Source organism: Aotus nancymaae, unplaced genomic scaffold, assembly GCF_030222135.1.
Source record: "Aotus nancymaae isolate 86718 unplaced genomic scaffold, 86718_ANA_hifiasm-v0.15.2.pri h1tg000021l, whole genome shotgun sequence".
NCBI classification, from domain to species: Eukaryota; Metazoa; Chordata; class Mammalia; order Primates; family Aotidae; genus Aotus; species Aotus nancymaae.
In genome coordinates, this window is record NW_026988433.1 from 13,011,308 (window position 1) to 13,030,751 (window position 19,444).

Consider the following 19,444-nt stretch of genomic DNA (forward strand, 5'->3'; position numbering starts at 1 on the left):
GCTATACTCTATTTCTGGGGAGACTGAAATGATGATATCTTTTTGTTTTGGGAGTTGTTTCTTGTCAAGTATGAGCTTGGGGATTCAGCTGAGGCCTGGTAGCAATTCCCAAATAAGAACAAATATGGCCATGAAGCAATTTCCATCAGGAAGTAAAAAAGAGACTGATTAGGCTCACAAAGGGGTCAGTCTATGCCTCTTCTGGCAACTGGCAGAAGTAGAATATAAATCTTGCTGTGTTCAGTGGGCAGCTTCTTGGTTTCTGCTCCATGCCAGCCAACTAAATCCGTGAGCTTGGGAAGGCAGCAGCAGAAAGCATTGTGAGCTGAGTTAGAGAGAAGTCAAAGGCTCCCTCTGAAACCTTCTAGCAGATTTTACAAATGTTAGGAGGCCAGAATAGCACTCTTAGCCCTGTTCCAGCCATGTTAATAACCCAGAAAGAACTCTGTGACACTGCTCCATGGGCCAGTGGTTCAGAACACATTGGAGAAATGATCTGTGGGTGGCAATACACTTCCTTTAGACAGAGTCAAAAGAGCCAAGTTAGTGAATGCCCCAGGGCCCACAGTGAGATCTCAGCGTCATCCACCCCTGGCTTACCCCAGCAGTGATGCTGGCCTCCCAGCTTTTTCTTTTTGGCTATGTGCTCCTTTTATCTGGCCCTAGTTCTCCAGGACAGCTTCTCTACCCCAGTACCTGTAGGTCCTTGTCATGACCCTGCCTCTCCAGGATTAGCACCCGGTCCTGTAGCTCCTCCACGGTCCCTTGGAGCAGGTCATTTTCCTCTAAAGTAGCGCTGAGACGATGCTCCAGCTCCCGTTTGCGATCTGACAGCATCTTGATCTGAAAGGGTGGAGAGTCACAGGGGTGGTGTTTAGTTACACCCAGGCTGACAAGTAGGAAGTAGGGACTAGCCCGAAAACATGAAGGCAAGTATCTTTCAGTGTTCTGCCCAATGTCATGGTACCCACATCTCTGAGAGTATAGCTATGAAACCCTAAGCTGAAGAGAAAACCCCTCCCCTCTAGAAACCTGTCTGGGAAGGGGTGGGAGTTGAGCTCTGAGGAAGCTGGAATGTGGGATGCCAGGCAGGGAGGGAAGGCTAGTGCTCTGGAAATTCCAGAGATAAGATAAAAAAGGGTTCTACCTTACCTGCCCTTAACTTTACCCCAAACTTCCAATTAGCAGGAGGAGTGAACCTAACCTGCTGCACTTCTTCTTCTCAAGTCATGAGCATGAGCAAATGCCCAGGAAATCCTCTGGAGTGCCATGTTTTCACACCCAGGGATTCCCCTCTGTCTTCTCTTCCTCACTCCTGGCCCCTCTGGCACTAGAGGTCACAGCTCAGATCCAGTGCCTTGAGTTAGTGGAGTTCCCAGGGTACAGAAAGCAAAGTAACCCCTGCATCAGCCTGTGTCCTGGGACGGAACAGGACACAGATATAAGTGAATCCTGACTTTACTCAGAGTAACTTTTACCTGAGCGAGTCATTCGTAACACGTTGATATGTTGTTCGTATACACTGAATACCTAGTCAGTCTCCAGATAAGTAAACCTTCTTTTAGGAAGGTATGTCTAATCTCTTCAGTGTCATTGAGAAAACAGAGGAAAAGAGGAAGGAGATGCCAAGTCTCCTCTGGCCTCAAGGTATGCGGTTGAGAAGCTGAGCCAGTGCTCCCCAAGGCCAGAAGTGCTTTGCTCAAAGATCACTACCCTGGCTCAGGGGCTCCAGAAAGCCTTCCAAATTGGGTCTGACTCTTGGGGGACCTTCTAGAATCCTGGAGTTCCTTGTGGATCCTCCCACTTATTAGTGCCCTGCTAGACTGATTCTCAACCAGCTTCTTGCTTCTAAATGCTATACTTTCCTAACATGGTTAAAACATTCTCTAGGTTCTCTAGTCCAGCCTGGATAACAATTCCTTAAGGCTTTTACTTGGGCAAGTTTTGGGAACCAACCTTAGAACTTTTCCAGGGGAAATTCTGAAATGAATGTCTAGCTCCTTTCAAGTCCTATGAGATACACTTTTCCCTTTCTTTTTAGCTGTTCTCACTCTCTGAACTAGAATTCTGCTCACAGGGCACAGATCTTCTCTGGCCACCAATCAATCAGATAGGATGTTGTCCTGGGGAAATGAAGTATGTGGCCTTTGTCCAGAGAGATCAGGTATCTGGTCAAACAAAGAAATATTGTCTCTCAAGTGTGCACCTGGGTGGGGGACCAAAAGGAGCAAGCCCCTTTTGTGAATGGGCCCACTATTTCCTACACTGAAGCAAAGTTACCCATGTGAAGAGAATTCTTACTCTAGTTGCTTTTCATTTAAATACCCTCTGACCTTTAAATTTTCCTTCCCATGAATCGTCTTTGTTTCCCAAGTTTCAGTCAGTGAAGTGATGAGGTAATAAGATTCTGATACACAACTGATCCTGAAAAAACTCAGTTTGGAGCTACACAAAATGAAACTAACAATTTCATGCTTGACTTTTTTTTCTTTTTTGAGATGAAATCTCACTGTGTCACCCAGGCTGGAGTGCAATGGCGCGATCTCGGCTCATTGCAACCTCTGCCTCCCTAGTTCAAGTGATTCTCTTGCCTCAGCCTCCTGAGTAGCTGGGATTACAGGCATGTGCCACCACACCCAGCTAATTTTTGTATTTTTAGTAGAGACGGGGTTCACCATGTTGGTCAGGCTGGTCTTGATCTCCTGACCTCGTGATCTGCCCGCCTCGGCCTCCCGAAGTGCTGGGATTACAGGCATGAGCCACCGTGCCAGGCCTCATAGCTTGACTTTTAAAGGTAGCAGTGTTTATGGACAAAACAAGGAATCAGCATTAGGCCACCAACTCCCTCACCCAGCCCTATACACCCTGAAACTTGTGAACAAATCTGGCAATAAACATTCCTGGAGATGACCCGGACATGAGGGTCTAGAAAAAGTGAACAGGTGGGGGAAAGAGGAAGACAGGAAACTTGAAGGAGTCAGAACATGGCAGAGGCAGGTGAATGGCAAGTCATGCACACAAATGGTCACACACAGGCATGCCAAACCCCACCGGAACAAACTACTTACTTCAAGGACCTGCTGCTCAATACCAGTAAGCATTCCAAGGGAAAGGGGGAAGAAACGGAATGGGAGGCAGGAGAAAAGAGAAGATATTGACAGACTTTAGGAAAAACATCCTCAGGTCATTTACTGAGCAGGGGAGAAGGCTATCTGGGTTTCTCTGGCCTGACCATGATGACTGATCGCTTCATCACCGTGGAAGGTACTCATTCAACCTGGCTCTAGACTGTCCTTCAAACTTTGACTTAGCGAAGGGGTTGCCGTCCGGATACTTGGCTAAAGGATCCTCAAAAGCAGAGCAGGTGGAAGCCTGCCCCGGGGGGAGGCCTGGTTTGGGCTGGTGATAAGATCCTTACCCTCTCCTCATCTTCCACAACCAGATTCGCATAGTATTGTTCCCCTGTTGATACTTTCTTTTCCCCTATGTTCTGGCCTCTCCTATGTTTTCAATAACATCATTGTGTTCCAGGTATCATATGAAGTGCCTCTAACCCATAACATCTTCACAAAAACCTATGAAGCAGAAACTTCTATTTCTCTCATTTTGTAGATGAGAACAACAGTAGATCTTATTAAGATGGATTGAACTTGGCCTAAATGGAATAGAGAGAGGCGAGATGCCATTTCCCACCTTCTATTTGGGATTGGGAAGGATATTTTGGAGAGAGCAACATAGTCAGTAAAATGTAGGTCATTCGTGATTTCAACACATCCGGCAGTAACTCTGAGCAACTTCATTTTTCCAGACAACAGGCTACGCAGAGAAACATGGATCAAATGTTCCCCATTAAGTTTCACACAGAAATGTCTTTCTGTAGAGATTTTAGTCCCTTTGTCTCCCAGTGCAGAGCTCCCAGTGAGAAAAGCACTCCATCTTCCAGCACTGCTGCGTGGGAAGGCTCACCTCGGCCTGAAGGCTCTCCAGCCGGATGATGTGCTGGTTGGTTGACGAGTTTTTCTCCCGAAAGTCTTCTCTGAGGGCGTGGACCTGCATGGAGAGTTGTCTCTCAACTTCTGATGCCTGAAACAGAGGAGACCTGCAGAGCTGATTCAGAGGTTGTGCAAAGAGGTCTATTAAGATTTCTGCCTTTCATTTATCAAGCATCTCTCTGTACTTTCCATTCTATAAGGAGCACTAGATGAGATGCTGGTTTCCCACCCACAATCCATTTGTTCTCTAGTGACAAAACAGGACAAACTTCCACCCCCACTTCCACCATTAATGGCTCTGTCTAGGTCCAAGACCACTTTACACATAGAGGAAACAGCCCTAGAAAATAGTATGCTCTCAAATGTTAGTTATCTTTATTACTCTACATATAGCAGAAACTCAGCAAATATCTACTACATTGAAAGTCTGAATATTTTACATGAAAGAATAAGATGGTTATACCTACTGCCTTAGAAATTCCTTTATTTCTCCCATCAATCTCCTCAAGTGGGCTCAGTCAAATCACGTGTCTGCATTTCTCTCCTCTACGTAACATGGGCACACTATTTCAAATTCCTTGTTATACCTGTTAAGATTTTTGCCGCACATTCCTCAAGGACATTTCTGCAACTTTTAATTCTTTGGGGAGTGCCAGCAGAGGTGTCTATTTCCCACCTCAATCCATTTATTATCTAATGCTAAAATACAGCAAATACCAAAATACCATTTGATGTTGTAGGAGGCTCACCTGGTAACACAAACTCCAGCCCTCCTCCTGAGGTCCCAGCCCAGACCCTGCTGAGGGAGCCCTGCTCACTGTCCTGTGGAGAGGAGAGCCACGGGACAAATTAAGTACCTGCCTCAAAGCTTTTTCTGAGGCCAAATGGGGTCAGTAAGCTTTATGGGTTCTTGGGAGAGATCACCGTGTGCTAGAATGGCCAGGAAAGGCTTTCTGAGGAGGTAGAATGTAATAATATTGAAATAGTAGGCTAGCTGTTCAATGAGGCTCTCACAGTAATGGTTACATGTTCAATAGTTCTTTTTATCTTCAAATACTATATAATCAATTGTCCATCTTTTTTTAAATTTTTGCTTCCACATATTCAACAAATGTTACTTCACTGGACTACAGAGGCACAGAAGATTCTTAATCTACGGTCCTATTTTTAAAACAATTAAAAAACACAAAACAAATAAAATCAAACCATACTCTAGTTGATTTTCATTTAAATATCCTCTGACCTTTAAATTTTCCTTCCTATGAATTATCTTTGTTTCCCAAGTTTCCGTCAGTGAAGTAATGAGCTAAGAAGATTCTGACATACACCTAACTCCTTAAAAAACTTAGAAGTTCAGAGCTACATGAAGTAACTTGACTTTATGATGCAAGGAATCAGCATTAGGCTGCCAACTCCCTCACCCCACCCTACACACCCTGAAACTTGTCAACAATGCTGGCAATAAACATTCCTGGGAATGTTTCCCCTATATTATTTCTCCTTTATACTCTAAATTTAATTTCAGATACGCACTAGGCTGTTGTAGACTTCTCAATCACTTAGAAACACATTAGTCACTCACTTTTGCCTAAGAATCACATTAGTAATATTTACTGAGTATATACTATGTGTTAAGAACGTGCTAAATGCTTTCAATGCATTATCTTGATTGTTACCCCTAATTTACTAACAAGGAAATGGGCTCAGGAAAGTGAAGGAACTTGCCCAAGAATTAGGATGGTAAAAACTTTGGGCTGGGCTGCGTGCGCTGGCTCATGCCTGTAATTCCAGCACTTTGGGAGGCTGGGGCGGGAGGACTGTTTGAGCCCAGGAACTTGAGACCAGCCTGGCCAACAAGGTGAAATCCAATCTCCACAAAAAATACAAAAACTAGCTAGGCACGGTGGCATGAGCCTGTAGTCCCAGCTACTCAGGAGGCTGAGGTGGGAGGATCACCTGACCCTGGGGAGGTTGAGGCTACAGTGAGCCATGATCATGCCACTACACTATAAGTTTGAAAGCCAGTCTCAAAAATAAATAAATAGGCTGGACATGGTGCCACACGTCTATGATCCCAGCACTTTGGGAGGCTGAGGCGGGTAAATCATCTGAGGTCAGGAGTCTGACACCAGCCTGGCCAACATGGTGAAACCCTATCTCTACTAAAATTACAAAAATTAGGCCAGGTGAGGTGGCTCACGCCTGTAATCCCAGCACTTTGGGAGGACGAGGCAGACGGATCACAAGGTCAGGAGTTCAAGACCAGTCTGGCCAACATGGTGAAACTCCATCTCTACTAAAAACACAAAAATTAGCTGGGCATGGTGGTATGCGCCTGTAATCCCATCTACTCGGGAGGCTGAGGCAGAAGAGTTGCTTGAACCAGGACCCAGGAGGCAGAGGTTGCAGTGAGCTGAGATCGCACCTCTGCACTCTAGCCTGGGCTACAGAGCGAGACTCTGTCTCAAAAATACACATATAAAAATTAGCTGGGCATCGTGGTGCATGCCTGTAGTCCCAGCTACTTGAGAGGCTGAGGCAGGATAATCACTTGAACCTGGGAGGCAGAAGTTGCAGTGAGGTGAGATCACGCCACTGTACTCCAGCCTGGGTGACAGAGCGAGACTACGTCTCAAAGAAAAAAATTATTTAAAAATCAATAAATAAAAAAAAATTTTGGCTGTCTTACCCTCAAATTAGGACTGTAATACTACCTTCTCGTATTTTGAAATAGTTTTTCATACTTTTATTGCTCATTACTAAAACCAAACTTTACACGAGTCCAATTTAGCAAGGCTTTTCTTCTTTTTTTTAGTACTAGGCATTTCATTTGACTCTTAAATTTTCTTCTAAGGCCGAGTATGGTAATCCCAGCTCACATGTGTAATCCCAGCACTTTGGAAGTCAGAGGCTGGTGGATCACCTGAGGTCAGGAGTTTGAGACTAGCCTGGCCCACATGGAGAAACCCCATTTCTACTAAAAATACAAAAATTAGCTTGGTGTGTTGGCGGGCACCTGTAGTCCAGCTACTCAGGAGGTTGAGGCAGGAGAATTGCTTGAACCGAGGAAGCGGAGGTTGCAGTGAGCCGAGAGTATGCTATTACACTCCAGCCTGGGTGACAATAGCTAAACTCCATCACCCACCCCCCAAAAATTGTTTTTTTCTAATGGAAGGTAGGGCCCATCAGGAAATCATATGCTGTAGTTTGATAGCCTATACTGAATTCAGTTGATTGTTGAGATCTCAAACATACTTAGATTTGCAAAGCACTGGGTAATTTAGGTAGCTGATCTTACTCCTAGCACCATGACTTTGACATGAATCACTCAAAAACGAAGCCATAGAGATGCACTGAGGCTGCAAATCTAGTCCAGCTGGTGCGAAATGCTCCTGTAGACTATCTCCTCTCAAAGTGATCTTCTTAGAAATAGAAATTTGTCTCTTCCTACCAGAAAGTTAAACTCCAGAGCCTGAGGTATTAAGCACTAAGCTATAATGTTCCCATTAAATGTCCCCTGACTCCTCAAACATGCCCAGGGATGTAGTTTTTTTCTAAAGCTTTTAACCTCCATTTCTCATCTGAATTTCCAAAAGCCCTAAGAAGCAGGAATCACTGGCCTCCTTTTGCAGACAGGGAGATAGAGGCTGCAAGGGTGTGCACTGCATTGGCCTTTAGCTACCACATCACAGCCACCTTCCAGCCAGGGGGCCAATCAATTGCCTGTGATGGTGATGGAGGGGATAGATCAATCTGAGTTATAAACCTACCATTTGCAAGGAGCTAATGCACCTTCCAAAGTAAATTATTTTCTTCTTTTTCAGAGACAGAATTTTCACACTTTGGACTTGACTAAACACTATGAGTATTAGCTATTTCTGCACATAAATTAAATAATAACTCCTTAAGTTTAGATTTAACTCTTATGTTCCAAATGCTTTGTGGAAGTTAAATGCTAAATAAGGAAGCACAAAGCCAGCCTTAGCTCTGGAATGAATTTCAGAGGTTCTTTGAAGAACCTTTGAAGAAATAGGAGAGTTAGCCAGAGTAACAGCAGTCTCTCTGAAGGGACACACTGTGCTCTTGAGAGGAGGGATATCGTGGAAAGACAAAAAGTTTAGTAAAATGGGCCAGGCATGGTTTAATCCCAGCACTTTGGGAGGCCAAGGTGGGAGGACTGCTTGAGCTCAGGAGTTCGAGATCAGCCTGGATAATATGGTGAAACCCTGTCTCTATAAACTTCAAACTCCTAGTAGTACTTGTCCATGAAATTTCTCTGTAATAATTGGAACTTGTCATCCATGATAATGTCCTCTAAATATACAACCACAGCATCAAATTCTGCATCAAAGGTGGAGGAGGACAGCCTGAAGCTCTCTTCCTCTAAGGCATCCATTGTTGTTACTGTTACCACCTGTATGGGCTAGAGGAAGCACTAGGCTCCTATCTGATCCAGAGCCTGGCATAGGGCCCAGCCTGCCCTCTGCTCTGCAGAACCCTAACCTGCATCAAGGGCAGGTGGTCGGCTGGAAGGAGGCATTGCTGTGCAGGCCACAGCCTGCTCACTCACTGCCTAGCAGGGTCAGTGCTTATGCTCAAGGCCTGGCCTCAGGCTCCTCAGCTGCAGCTACTCACCTGCCAGGTCTCTACATCTATCTAGGCCATTCTGCCCAATTCATTATTATTATTATTTTGAGAAGTTCTGCTCTTGTTACTCAGGCTGGAGCACAATGGTGTGATCTCGGCTTACTGCAACCTCTGCCTCCTGGGTTCAAGCGATTCTCTTGCCTCGGCCTCCTGAGTAGCTGGGATTACAGGTGCCCGCCACCACATCTGGCTATTTTTTATATATTTAGTACAGATAGGGTTTTACCATGTTGACCAGGCTGGTCTTGAACTCCTGACCTCAGGTGATCCACCTGCCTCGGCCTCTAAAGTGCTGGGATTACAGACGTGAGCCACTGCGCCTGGCCTCAATTCATTCTTATAGCTGAAAATGGCAGACACAAATCTTACAGTTTACTGACCAAAATGATGAGTTTTGGCTACCATGCCTGACTAAGCAGCCAGTAACAATGGTGGCAAAAGACATCTGAAATTATAGGTGAATATAAAATAGATGGGAAGATTTTAATTAAGGTTTTTTTTTCCATTTTAAACTTTTTTTCTATGATAAAAGTCACAAATGTTCAGAGTTAAAAAATAAAAAAGGAAAGAGAACTGAAGAATTAAAATGAAAGTTAAAATATCTACTTACTCCTAGTATTAGTGCCACCCAAGATAGGTAATCACTATTAGATTTTTCTTGTGAGTCTTTCTAGAAATTTTCTATTCATATGTGTATCTATGTAGATCTATCTTATTCTTTTTAATTGTTAGCTAGTATTTATACCATAATTTAGTCCCTACTGGTGAGTATTTCAAGTGTTCCAATTTTTTTTGCTATTATAAACATTGCTGCAAAAAATATCTTTGTTCACCCATCTTTGGGCTTGTGGGTAATTTCCTGTAAGTGGAATCAATGGGTAAAATAATATGCACATTCACTTTGAAAGGTATTGGAAAACAGTACTCTAAAAAGGTTGTATCAATTTATATCCCTACCAACAGTACAAATATGCCTGATACCTGTTTCTCAATATGTGGCCACCACTGGGTATTATGAAATGTTTTAATATTTAGATACTTCTTTTTTGTTTTTAGATACTCATTTCTAATATCTTCAAAAACTTGTCTCTTTTACTTTCACTTAATACGAATTGCATGATGAAACAAAAGACACTTGAAAAATAGTTGTAGTTCTGTTACAGAATACTAAAAATTTTAACACTCCTAAAACTATCTGAAATAAACTCTATAATTTGCTTGGGCGACAATTATTTAATGAATCCTCAAGTTGGCAAAACAAACTAATAGTGTTTTCCTTTCCCTGCTCATCAGAGTACCAACTAGGACAGATTACTTCCTCCCCACTGAGCTAAGCTGTTCCATCATTACTTTTCTTACGGACATGATTAATAACATATGAACATTTCCCCAAACTAGAACCTTTACATTAAGCTTATTTAAACTTGCCAAAGCAGAACTGTTCACTAATACACTTTCTTGTTACATGGAGGAAAGGAAATTGCATTAATTGCATATGAGTATCCATTTACATATTCGTTGAAAGGAAAAAAAAACGAACTAATAAACTTAGAAATTATCATAGGAAAGATCTACTATTTTAATATTCTGGCTGAATAATTGAGTTTTACCTTAAGAGAGAAATTCTCAATCTTTCTTCTGCCAGGTGATGATGGATAATGGGCACCTTGGGGGTGGCACTGAGATGACATTTATTTTAAAATTTAAATGTAATAAAATCCCACTGCAGAATATGGGTATTTAAAAAATACTGCTAGCATTTTATTTTTTTCCCCAATTTTTCTACATACATGTATGTGTACAATTACTTATAATCCTGTTTTAATTTTTTAAACTTAACATTATATCAATAGCATTTCTATATTATTATCATTATTATTTGAGACAAAGTCTTGCTCTGCTGCCAAGACTCGAGTGCAAGGGCATGATCTCAGCTTACTGCAACCTCTGCCTCCCAGGTTCAAGTGATTCTCCTGCCTCAGTCTTCCAAGGAGCTGAGACTACAGGTGTGTGCTACCACACCTGGCTAAATTTTTTGCATTTTTAGTAGAGATGGAGTTTCACCACGTTGGCCAGGCTGGTCTCGAACTCTTGACCTCAACTGTGCCCGCCTCAGCCTCCCAAAGTGCTGGGATTACAGGTGTGAGCCACCACACCCGGCCTATTAATTATTAATCCTGATTTTATATGACTGTGTAATATTCCATCAAATATTTCCTTTACCATTCCCTTATTATTAGGCACATGGGATTTCCCCATATTTTGCAATTATAATGCATTGATGAAGACATGTCACTGGTGTAGCGGTAGAAGAACTTACCTGTGTAGAAGTAGACTGGACAACCTTACTGTGTCAGCAAGATAGATGAATATTCTTTAGAAAAGAAAACCTGGCCAGGTGGCTGACACCTGTAATCCCAGAACTTTGGGAGGCTGAGGTGGGTAGATCACTTGAGGTTAGGAGCTCAAAACCAGTCTGGCCAATATGGCGAAACTCTATCTCTACTAAAAATTAGCAGAATGTAGTGGTGCACCTCCGCTACTCGGGAGGCTGAGGTTGGGAGGTAAAGGTTGCAGTGAGCCAAGATTGCACCACTGCACACCAGCCTGGGCAACAGAGCGAGACTCTGTCTCAAAAAAAAAAAAAAAGAAGAAGAAAGAAAGAAAGAAAGAAAAATATCAGCATGAATTTACATTTTTTTTTTTGTTTTTTGAGATGGAGTTGTACTCTTGTTACCCAGGCTGGAGTGCAATGGTGAAATCTCAGCTCACTGTAACCTCCACCTCCCGGGTTCAAGCAATTCTCCTGTCTCAGCCTCCCGAGTAGCTGGGATTACAGGCGTGCACCACCATACCTGGCTAATTTTGTATTTTTAGTAGAGACAGGGTTTCTCCATGTTGGTCAGGCTGGTCTCAAACTCCTAACCTCAGATGATCCGTCCACCTTGGCCACCCAAAGTGCTAGGATTACAGGCGTGAGCCACTGCACCCGTCATTTTTTTTTTTTTTTTTGAGAGGGAGTTTCACTCTTGTTACCCAGGCTGGAGTGCACTGGTGAAATCTCGGCTCACTGTAACCTCCACCTCCCGGGTTCAAGCGACTTTCCTACCTCAGCCTCTTGAATAGCTGGGATTAGGTGCCTGCCACCATGCCTGGCTAAGTTTTTTATTTTTTTTGTATTTTTAGTAGAGATGGGGTTTCACCATGTTGGTCAGGTTGGTCTTGAACTCCTGACCTCAGGTGATCCACCCACCTCAGCTCCCCAAAATGCTGGGACTACAGGTGTGAGCCACCAGGCCCAGCCTTACAATTTTTAATGTATAGACACAAATGAGGAGTCCGATAAACATACATGTGCTTATGGGTGTGTTTATGAGCATACATATACTTATTCCCTAGCTCTGTCCTCTGAGAGGGCCAAAATACAATGACACTCTAGTAGCAATACACACACCCTAGTGCTCAAATCTTGGTTTCCATATGTCATTCCCTAATAAATGAACTAAGGCTCCTTGGAGAAAAGGCTAGTTTCAGGGTTGGGGCAGGAAAAACACAAGATGAGCCTGGAATATCTCATGGTACTGGAAAGTAAGAAAGTACTCAAAAAATAATGATGGTACATGAAAAACATGATGGTTGACACAGGAGTCAATATGAAGGAGCTCCCAATGGCTAAGGCAAGGACTGTTTAAACAATAAACAGTCATTATTTAATGTCATTATTTAATGACAGTAAGGGACTATAACACATAGGATAAATATTCATGAGTCTACACTGATAAACAATTCAATAAACAAACAGGGGAGGATCCAAGATGGCCGATTAGGAGCAGCTCAGGATTGCAGCTCCCAGTGAAAGTGTGGAGGGTGAGTGGACGCTGCATTTCCAGATGGATTTTTATTGCCCACAGACCAGGAGATTTCCAGGGGGAGGAGCCCCATGGGTCGCCAATGCAGCTGGTTTGGCCGGCATGGCTGTTTTGCCGGCGCCCCGGCACGTCGGTTCTCTGTACAAAATACACGGGTCTGGGCACCATTTTAGCTGGCGATTGGAGCTCCAGGAGGGCAGAATCACCCATTCATCTGATTAAAGAGAGGACTGAAACAAGGAGCCAGGCCAGGAGATTCCCGGGCAAAAAAGCGCCATGAATCTCAGCGCCGCTGTTTCAGCTGGTGCAGTGGGTCGCCGCATGGGAAATTACACAGATCCCGGTGCCTTTTCAACAGGCAACTGAAACACCTGGGAGACAGTTGACCATTCAACTAAAAAAAAACAAAATGCTCTGAGGCAGGGAGCCAGGTGATCAGGTTCAGCTGGTCCCACCCCCATAAAAAAACAGCAATCGGAAATGTTCTGGATTGAGAGTTTCACAGCAAGCACAGCTGAACCTGGGATGGTCCAGCTCTGTGGGGGAGGGGCGTCCACCATTACCAAGGCAGTCCACCACTACGGAGGTAGTTTGCCATTGCTGAGGCAGCCCACCATTACAGGGAGAGTCCGCCATTATAGAGGTGGGGCGCCATTGCCGAGGCAGTTCTAACTACACTCGTATCAACAGGACTACAGGGAAGTTCATACGGCAGCTGGGTGGAGCCCACAGCAGCTCAGCAAAGCCTCTGCGGGCAGACAGTGACTAGGCTGCCTCCTTGCTGGGTAGGGCAGCCCTGAAAAAAGGCAGCAGCACAACAGAAACTCATAAATAAAGCCCTAACTCCCTGGGACAGAGCACCTGGGGGAAAAAAAAAAGTGGGGGGCTTATGAGTTCTGCTGCAGCAGACTTAAACGTACCTGCCCAGCAGCTCTGAATGAACAACAGAGCTCACAGCTCAGCACTTGAGCTCCTATAAAGGACAGACTGTCTCCTCAACCAGCTCCCTGACCCCCGTATATCCAAAGAGTCACCTCATAAAGGAGAGCTCAGACTGACATCTGGCGGGTAACCTTCTGGGACAAAGATAACAGAAAAAGAAACTAGCAGCAATCCTTACTGTTCTGCAGTTGCTGCAGGTGATCCCCAGGCAAGCAGGGCCTGGAGTGGACCTCAGCAGTCCTACAGCAGAGGGGCCAGACTGTTAGAAGGAAAACTAAGAAATAGAAAGAAATAACATCATCATCAACAAACTGGACATCCACTCAGAGACCCAATCTGAAAGTCAACAACTACAAAGACGACAGGTGGATAAATCCACAAAGATGGGAAGAAACCAGCGCAAAAAGGATAAAAACACCCAAAACCAGAATGCCTCGCCTCCTACAAGGGATCACAACTCCTCACCAGCAAGGGAACAAGGCTGGATGGAGAATGAGTGTGATGAATTGACAGAATCAGGCTTCAGAAGGTGGGTAATAAGAAACTTCTGTGAGTTAACAGAACATGTTCTAACCCAATGCAAAGAAATTAAGAACCTTGAAAAAAGATTTGACGAAATGCTAATGAGAATAAACAACTTAGAGAGGAATATAAGTGAACTGATGGAGCTGAAAAACACAACACGAGAACTTCGCAAAGCATACACAAGTTTCAACAAACTGACCAAGTAGAAGAAAGGATATCAGAGGTCGAAGATCAACTCAATGAAATAAAAAGAGAAGGCAAGATAAGAGAAAAAAGGGTAAAAAGGAATGAACAAAGTCTCCAAGAAATATGGGACTATGTGAAAAGACCTAATCTACGTTTGATAGGTGTACCTGAATGTGACGAAGAGAATGAATCCAAGCTGGAAAATACTCTTCAGGATATTATCCAGGAAAACTTCCCCAACCTAGTAAGGCAGGCCAATATTCGAGTCCAGGAAATACAGAGACCACCACAAAGATATTCCTCAAGAAGAGCAACCCCAAGGCACATAATCGTCAGATTCACCAGGGTTGAAATAAAGGAGAAAATGCTAAGGGCAGCCAGAGAGAAAGGTCAGGTTACCCACAAAGGGAAGCCCATAAGACTCACAGCAGATCTCTCAGCAGAAACCCTACAAGCCAGAAGAGAGTGGGGGCCAATATTCAACGCCTTTAAAGAAAAGAACTTTCAACCCAGAATTTCATATCCAGCCAAACTAAGCTTCATAAGTGAAGGAAAAATAAAATCCTTTGCAAACAAGCAAGTACTCAGAGATTTCATCACCACCAGGCCTGCTTTACAAGAGCTCCTGAAAGAGGCACTAAACATAGAAAGGAACACCAGTACTAGCCACTCCAAAAACATACCAAATGGTAAAGAGCATCAACACAATGAAGAAACTGCATCAACTAATGGGCAAAACAGCCAGCTAGCATCAAAATGGCAGTATCAAATTCACACATAACAATATTAACACTAAATGTAAATGGGCTAAACGCCCCAATCAAAAGACACAGGCTGGCAAACTGGATAAAAAGCCAAAACCCATTGGTGTGCTATATCCAGGAAACCCATCTCACATGCAAGGATACACAAAGGCTAAAAATAAAGGGATTGAGGAAGATTTACCAAGCAAATGGAGAGCAAAAAAAAAGCAGGAGTTGTAATTCTCATCTCTGATAAAATAGACTTTAAACCAACAAAGATCAAAAGAGACAAAGAAGGACATTACATAACGGTAAAAGGATCAATGCAACAAGAAGAGCTAACGATCCTAAATATATATGCAACCAATACAGGAGCACCCAGATACATAAGGCAAGCTCTTAATGACTTACAAAGAGACTTAGACTCCCACACAATAATAGTGGGAGACTTTAACACCCCATTGTCAATATTAGACAGATCAACGAGACAGAAAATCAACAAGGATATCCAGGACTTGAATTCAGACCTGGACCAAGCAAACCTAATAGACATTTACAGAACTCTCCACCCCAAATCCATAGAATATACATTCTTCTCAGCACCACATCGCACCTACTCTAAAACTGACCACATAATTGGAAGTAAATCACTCCTCAGCAAATGCAAAAGAACATAAATCATAACAAACAGTCTCTCAGACCACAGTGCAATCAAATTAGAACTCAGAATTCAGAAACTAACTCAGAACAGCACAGCTTCATGGAAACTGAACAACTGGCTCTTGAATGTTGATGGGATAAACAATGAAATGAAGGCAGAAATAAACATGTTCTTCGAAACCAGTGAGAACAAAGACACAACATACCAGAATCTCTGGGACACATTTAAAGCAGTCTCTAGAGGAAAATATACAGCAATAAATGCCCACATGAGAAGCAAGGAGAGATCTAAAATCAACACCCTATCATCAAAATTGAAAGAGCTAGAGGAGCAAGATAAAAAAAACTCAAAACCTAGCAGAAGAGAAGAAATAACTAAGATCAGAGCAGAACTGAAGGAGATAGAGACACAAAAAACCCTTCAAAAAATCAATAAATCCAGGAGCTGGTTTTTCGAAAAACAAAAGAGACCACTAGCCAGATTAATAAAAAAGAAAAGAGAGAATAATCAAATAGATGGAATAAAAAACGATAAAGGGGATATCACCACAGATTCCACAGAAATTCAAACCATCATCAGATTATTACAGACAACTCTACGCACATAAACTAGTAAACCTGGAAGAAATGGATAAATTCCTGGACACTTGCATTCTCCCAAGCCTAAATCAGGAAGAAGTTGAAACCCTAATAGATCAATAACAAGGTCTGAAGTTGAGGCAGCAATTAAGAGCCTACCACCCAAAAAAGCCCAGGTCCAGATGGGTTCACAGCCAAATTCTACCAGACATACAAAGAGGAGCTGGTACCATTCCTTCTGAAACTATTCAAAACAATCCAAAAAGAGGGAATCCTTCCCAAATCATTTTATGAGACCAACATCATCCTGATACCAAAACTCGGCAGAAACTCAGCAAGAAAAGAAAACTTCAGGCCAATATCCATGATGAACACAGATGCAAAACTCTTCAATAAAATACTGGAAAACCGATTGCAACAGCACATCAAAAAGCTTATCCGGCCGGGAGCGGTGGCTCACGCCTGTAATCGCAGCACTTTGGGAGGCTGAGGCGGGTGGATCACGAGGTCAAGAGATCGAGACCATCCTGGTCAATATGGTGAAACCCCGTCTCTACTAAAAATACAAAAAATTAGCTGGGCATAGTGGCGCGTGCCTATAATCCCAGCTACTCAGGAGGTTGAGGCAGGAGAATTGCCTGAACCCAGGAGGTGGAGGTTGCGGTGAGCCGAGATCACGCCATTGCACTCCAGCCTGGGTAACAAGAGTGAAACTCCGTCTCAAAAAAAAAAAAAAGTTTATCCACCATGATCAAGTAGGATTCATCCCAGGGATGCAAGGCTGGTTCAACATACGCAAGTCTACAAACATAATTCACCACATAAACAGAACCAAAGACAAAAACCACATGATTATCTCAATAGAGGCAGAGAAGGCCTTTGACAAAATTCAACAACCCTTTATGCTAAAAACCCTCAATAAACTAGGTATTGATGGAACGTATCTCAAAATAATAATGCTATTTATGACAAACCAACAGCCAATATCATACTGAATGGAAGCATTCCCTTTGAAATCTGGCACTAGACAAAGATGCCCTCTCTTACCACTCCTATTCAATATGGTACTGGAAGTTCTAGCCAGAGCAATCAGGCAAGAAAAAGAAATAAAGGGTATTCAAATAGGAAAGGAGGAAGTCAAATTGTCTCTATTTGCAGATGACATGATTGTATATCTAGAAGAACCCATCGTCTCAGCCCAAAGTCTCCTGGAACTGATAAGCAACTTCAGCAAAGTCTCAGGATACAAAATCAATGTGCAAAAATCACAAGCATTCCTATACACCAATAACAGACTTAAAGAGAGCCACATCAAGAATGAACTGCCATTCACAATTGCTACCAAGAAAATAAAATACCTAGGAATACAACTAACAAAGAACGTAAAGGACCTCTTCAAGGAGAACTACAAATCACTGCTCAATGAAATAAGAGAGGACACAAACAGATGGAGAAACATTCCATGTTCATGGTTAGGAAGAATCAGTATCATGAAAATGGCCATACTGCCCAAAGTAATTTACAGATTCAATGCTATCCCCATCAAGCTACCAATGACCTTCTTCAAAGAACTGGAAAAAAACACCTTAAACTTCATATGGAACCAAATGCGAGCCCGCAGAGCCAAGTGAATTCTAAGCAAAAAGAACAAAGCGGGAGGCATCACACTACTGGACTTCAAACTATACTACAAAGGCTACAGTAATCAAAACAGCATAGTACTGGTACCAAAACAGAGATATAGACCAATGGAACAGAACAGAGGCCTCAGAGGTTACACAACACATCTACAACCATCCGATCTTTGACAAACCAGACAAAAACAAGCAATGGGGAAAGGATTCCCTGTTTAATAAATAGTGTTGGGATAACTGGCTAGCCATGTGCAGAAAGCAGAAACTGGACCCCTTCCTGAAACCTTACACTAAAATTAACTCCAGATGGATTAAAGACTTAAACATAAGATCTAACACCATAAAAACCCTAGAAGAAAATCTAGGCAAAACCATTCAGGACATAGGTGTAGGCAAGGACTTCATGACCAAAACACCAAAAGTATTGGCAACAAAAGCCAAAATAGACAAATGGGACCTAATCAAACTCCACAACTTCTGTACAGCAAAAGAAACAGTCATTAGAGTGAATCGGCAACCAACAGAATGGGAAAAAATTTTTGCAGTCTACCCGTCTGACAAAGGGCTGATATCCAGAATCTACAAAGAACTAAAACAGATTTACAAGAAAAAAATAAACAAGCCCATTCAAAAGTGGGCGAAGGATATGAACAGACACTTTACAAAAGAAGACATACATGAGGCCAACAAACATATGAAAAAATGCTCATCATCATTGGTCATTAGAGAAATTCAAATCAAAACTACATTGAGATACCATCTCACGCCAGTTAGAATGGCAATCATTAAAAAACCTGGAGACAACAGATGCTGGAGAGGATGTGGAGAAATAGGACACTTTTACACTGTTGGTGGGAGTGTAAATTAGTTCAACCATTGTGGAAGACAGTGTGGCGATTCCTCAAGGACCTAGAAATAGAAATTCCATTTGACCCAGCAATCCCAATATTGGGTATATACCCAAAGGATTATAAATCGTTCTATTATCAGGACACATGCACACGAATGTTCATTGCAGCACAGTTTACAATAGTAAAGACCTGGAACCAACCCAAATGCCCATCGATGATAGACTGGACAGGGAAAATGTGACACATATACACCATGGAATATTATGCAGCCATAAAAAACGATGAGTTCGTGTCCTTTGTAGGGACATGGATGAAACTGGAAACCATCATTCTCAGCAAACTGACACAAGAACAGAAAATCAAACGCCGCATGTTCACACTCATAGGTGGGTGTTGAACAATGAGAACACATGGACACACGGAGGGAAGCATCACACACTGGGGTCTGTCGGGGGGAAATAGGGGAGGGACAGCAGGGGTGGGGAGGTGGGAAGAGATAGCATGGGGAGAAATGCCAGATATAGGTGATGGGGAGGAAGGCAGCAAATCACACTGCCATGTGTGTACCTACGCAACAATCTTGCATGTTCTTCACATGTACCCCAAAACCTAAAATGCAATAAAAAAAAAACAGGGGAGGGGGCAGGAAAGGGCTGTTCTCCTTTACAGAATAAATGTAGAAGAAATGATGAAAATAGATAATCAGGCTGGCTACGGTGGCTTATACCTGTAATCCCAGCACTTCGGGAAGCTGAGGTGGGTGGATCATGTGAGGTCAGGAGTTCAAGACCAGGCTGGCCAACATGGTGAAACCCC

General features: G+C 43.0%; 1 protein-coding gene across 3 annotated transcripts in view; it reads right to left on the reverse strand.

Annotated features, from left to right (window-relative positions):
- The window catches only part of BICDL1 (BICD family like cargo adaptor 1), a 107,548-nt gene that overhangs the window by 26,988 nt on the left and 61,116 nt on the right, over positions 1-19,444 (reverse strand). For all 3 annotated transcript variants that reach the window (XR_010343814.1, XM_064379730.1, XM_064379731.1), the window contains exons 3-4: positions 3,967-4,083; positions 697-843 (exon numbers count right to left, since the gene is read on the reverse strand). Coding sequence is in view for 2 of the 3 variants with exons in the window: in XM_064379730.1 (XP_064235800.1) it covers positions 697-843; positions 3,967-4,083 (264 nt within the window). In the remaining variant the exon portion in view is untranslated. The remainder of the gene's footprint in view (positions 1-696; positions 844-3,966; positions 4,084-19,444) is intronic.